The sequence below is a fragment of the Lichenostomus cassidix genome, chromosome 27, assembly GCF_008360975.1.
Source record: "Lichenostomus cassidix isolate B80296 chromosome 27, HeHo_3.0, whole genome shotgun sequence".
Classification (NCBI taxonomy): Eukaryota; Metazoa; Chordata; class Aves; order Passeriformes; family Meliphagidae; genus Lichenostomus; species Lichenostomus cassidix.
In genome coordinates, this window is record NC_139507.1 from 4893263 (window position 1) to 4897077 (window position 3815).

The 3815-nt window shown below is 35.3% G+C and overlaps 1 protein-coding gene across 1 annotated transcript in view; it reads left to right on the top strand.

The window, feature by feature from the left end:
* Positions 1–3418, top strand: part of HOXB4 (homeobox B4) — a 4353-nt gene extending 935 nt beyond the window's left edge. The window contains exon 2 of the mRNA XM_085083325.1: positions 3105–3418. Within this exon, the coding sequence (XP_084939451.1) occupies positions 3105–3418 (314 nt within the window). The remainder of the gene's footprint in view (positions 1–3104) is intronic.
* Positions 3419–3815: the final 397 nt, after the last annotated feature.

Genomic DNA, 3815 nt, shown 5'->3' on the forward strand with positions numbered 1-3815 from the left:
ATAACTCGGAATTCCCTTTTATTTTTTCCTATATATTTATTTATTTCACAACTCGAAATTCCCTTTTATTTTTTTCCCCAATTTATTTATTTAACAACTCGGAATTCCCTTTTATTTTTTCCCTATTTAATAACTCGGAATTCCCTTTTATTTTTTCCCAATTTATTTATTTAATAACTCGGAACTCCCTTTTATTTTTTCCTATATATTTATTTATTTCACAACTCGAAATTCCCTTTCATTTTTCCCCAATTTATTTATTTAATAACCCAGAATTCCCTTTTATTTTTCCTATATATTTATTTATTTAACAACTCGAAATTCCCTTTTCTTTTCCCCCAATTTATTTCTCTAATAAATCCGATTTCCTCCTTTCTCCTCTCAGCGGAGAGAAGAACTTTTCCCCTTTTTTTGGGACAATCCGGTGCTAAAAAAATGCGATTTTTTTCCCTGGGAGGACAGAAAATCCTCAGCGAAGCCTTTGGAGAGGAAAACACGTCAGGCTGGGGATGGAGGAGGAGATTCCGCTGATCTCGGGAGATATTTTTAGAACATCGCCGCATTTTTGGGGCTTTTTTTAGCCTTTTTATTGAATTTTTTGCCTCTTTTTGGCTTTTGTTTTGCCTTTTTCTTGCATTTTTTGGCCTTTTTGGGAAATTTTTTGCTTTTTTGGGGGGTTTTTTTGGCCTTTTTTGGCAATTTTTTTGCTTTTTTTGGATTTTTTTGCCTTTTTCTTGCGGTTTTTTTGGCCTTTTTCTTGCATTTTTTCCCTTTTTCTTGCATTTTTTTGCCTTTTTTGGGCATTTTTTTCGCCTTTTTTTGCATTTTTTGGCCTTTTTTTTGCATTTTTTGGACATTTTTGATATTTTTTTGCCTTTTTCTTGCATTTCCCCCTTTTTGTTTTTGCATTTTTTGGCCTTTTTCTTGCATTTTTTTGCCCTTTTTTGGGGCATTTTTCGCCTTTTTTTGCATTTTTTGGCCTTTTTCTTGCATTTTTTGCCTTCTTTTTTCAATTTTTTGCCCTTTTTTTTCATTTTTTTGCCTTTTTTTGCATTTTTTTGCCTTTTTCTTGCGTCATTTTAAACTCAATCCCTACCCACCACCCACAGAACGTTCGATTGTTTTTTTTTCCAAGGGGGGAAGAAACTTTTAAAGGGACAGTTGGGTAATTCTGATCTTTTTATTTCCCTTTTTTTTAGCTTTTTTGGAAGGGGGAGGGAAAAGAAACTTTTAAAGGACACTTGGGTAATTCTGCTCTTTATTCCTCCCTTTGCTATTTTGGTTTCTCATCCTTTTTTTTCGGTTTTTCATCCTTTTTTTCACTTTTTCATCCTTCTTTTTTCACCTTTCCCTCCTTTTTCTTCGGTTTTTCATCCTTTTTTTTCACTTTTTCATCCTTTTCTCCCGCTTTTTCCTCGTTTTCTTTCTGTTTTTCATACTTTTTTTCCTGTTTTCCCTTCTTTTTTTTCTGTTTTTCCTCCTTTTTTTCGCTTTTTCCTCCTTTTTTTCGCTTTTTCATGCTTTTTTTTTTTTTTTTCTTTTTCATCCTTTTTTTTGGCTTTTTCATGCTTTCTTTTCCACTTTTTCCTCCTTTTTTTCTGTTTTTTTCCTCCTTTTCCTTCACTTTTCCTCCTTTCTTTTTTCACTTTTCATCCTTCTTTTTTCACTTTTTCCTTCTTTTTTCCCTTTTTCCTTCTTTTTTTCCCACTTTTCCTCCTTTTTATCCACTTTCTTCTCCTTTTTTCCCACTTTTCCCTCCTTTTTTTCACTTTTTCCTCCTTCTTTTTCCACTTTCTTCTCCTTTTTTTCCCACTTTTTCCTCCTTTTTTTCCCACTTTTTCCTCCTCTTTTTTTCCACTTTTCCTCCTTCTTTTTCCACTTTCCCCTCCTTTTTATCCACTTTCTTCTCCTTTTTCCCCCCTTTTCCTCATTCTTTTTCCACTTTCTCCTTCTTTTATTCCCACTTTCTCGTCCTTTTTTTTTTTCCACTTTTTCCTCTTTTTTTCACTTTTCCTCCTTTATTTTCACTTTTTCCTCCTTTATTTTCACTTTTTCCTCCTTTATTTCCACTTTTTCCTCCTTTTTTTCCACTTTTTCAGGTTGGGGGTTTTTTTCCAAATTTTAATTTTTTTAAAAATTATTTTATTTCCCCCTCCAGTGAACCCCAATTTCCCGGGCGGGGAACCCAAACGCTCCCGCACTGCTTACACCCGACAGCAAATTTTGGAATTGGAGAAAGAATTCCACTTCAACCAGTACCTGCTGAGGCGCAGGAGGATCGAGATCGCTCACTCGCTCTGCTTTTCACTTTTTTTTCTACTTTTCCTCCTTTTTTCCCATTTTTTTTTCCCTTTTTTCCCTTTTTTCCTCCCTTTTTCCCCCCTTTTTCCTCCTTCTTTTTCCACTTTTTACCTCCTTTTTTTCACTATTTCCTGGGGTTTTTGGGGTTTTTTTTTGTTTGGTTTTTTCCAAATTTTTTTTCAACCTTTTTTTTCAAAATTTTTTAAATTAATTTTTTATTATTTTTTTTATTTCCCTTCCCAGTGAACCCCAATTTCCCGGGCGGGGAACCCAAACGCTCCCGCACTGCTTACACCCGACAGCAAATTTTGGAATTAGAGAAAGAATTCCATTTCAACCGGTACCTGCCGAGGTGCAGGAGGATCGAGATCGCTCACTCGCTCTGCTTTTCACTTTTTTGTCACTTTTTCCTCCTTTTTCCCCCCTTTTCCTCCTTTTTTTCCACTTTCTTCTCCTTTTTCCACTTTCTTCTCCTTTTTCCCCACTTTTTCCTCCTTTACTTTCCCTTTTTCCTCCTTTTTTTCCACTTTTTCCTCCTTTTTTTTCATTTTTCTTCCTTTTTTTCCCACTTTTTCCTCCTTTTTTTCCACTTCTCCCTTCTTATTTTTTTTTCACTTTTCCTCCTTTCTTTTCCCTTTTTCCTCCTTCTTTTTCCTTGGTTTTTTTTTTTTTTTTTTGTTCTTTTTTCAAATTTTTAATTTATTTTAATTTTTTTTTAATTTAACTTTTTTCCATTTTAAAATTTTTAAATTTTTGTAAATTTAAAATTTAAAAATTTTAAAAATTTTTCTTTTTCCCCGCAGTGAACCCCAATTTCCCCGGCGGGGAGCCCAAACGCTCCCGCACTGCTTACACCCGCCAGCAAATTTTGGAGCTGGAGAAGGAATTCCACTTCAACCGGTACCTGCCGCGGCGCAGGAGGATCGAGATCGCTCACTCGCTCTGCCTGTCCGAGCGGCAGATCAAGATCTGGTTCCAGAACCGCCGCATGAAGTGGAAAAAGGAGAACAAACTGCCAAACACCAAAATCAGAGTCAATAGCTCAGCCCGGAATGGGCAAAGCCAGCTGGGCGGGGCGGCGACCCTAGAAAAACATCCGGGAGGGTTGATTGATTGATTGATGGGTTGATTGATTGATTGATTGATGGGTTGATGGGTTGATGGGTGAGTTTGGACTGCGAGGATTTTAATTAAAAAAAAAAATTAGGATTTTTTTTTTTATTTTTTAATATTATTTTTTCAATTTTTAGCGTATTTTTTGAAATATTATATGAATACCAAGGCGACCCTATAGAAACATCCCGGGATGGATGGATGGATGGATTGTTGGGTGGGTGAGTTTGGACTGCGAGAATTTTAATTAAAAAAAAAAATTTAGGAATTTTAATTTTTTTCTTAATTTTTTATCATGTTTTTTAAACTGTGATATGAATATGAAGGTGACCCTATAGAAACATCCCGGGATGGATTGATTGATTGATGGGTGGGTGGATGAGTTTGGAGTGCGAGAATTT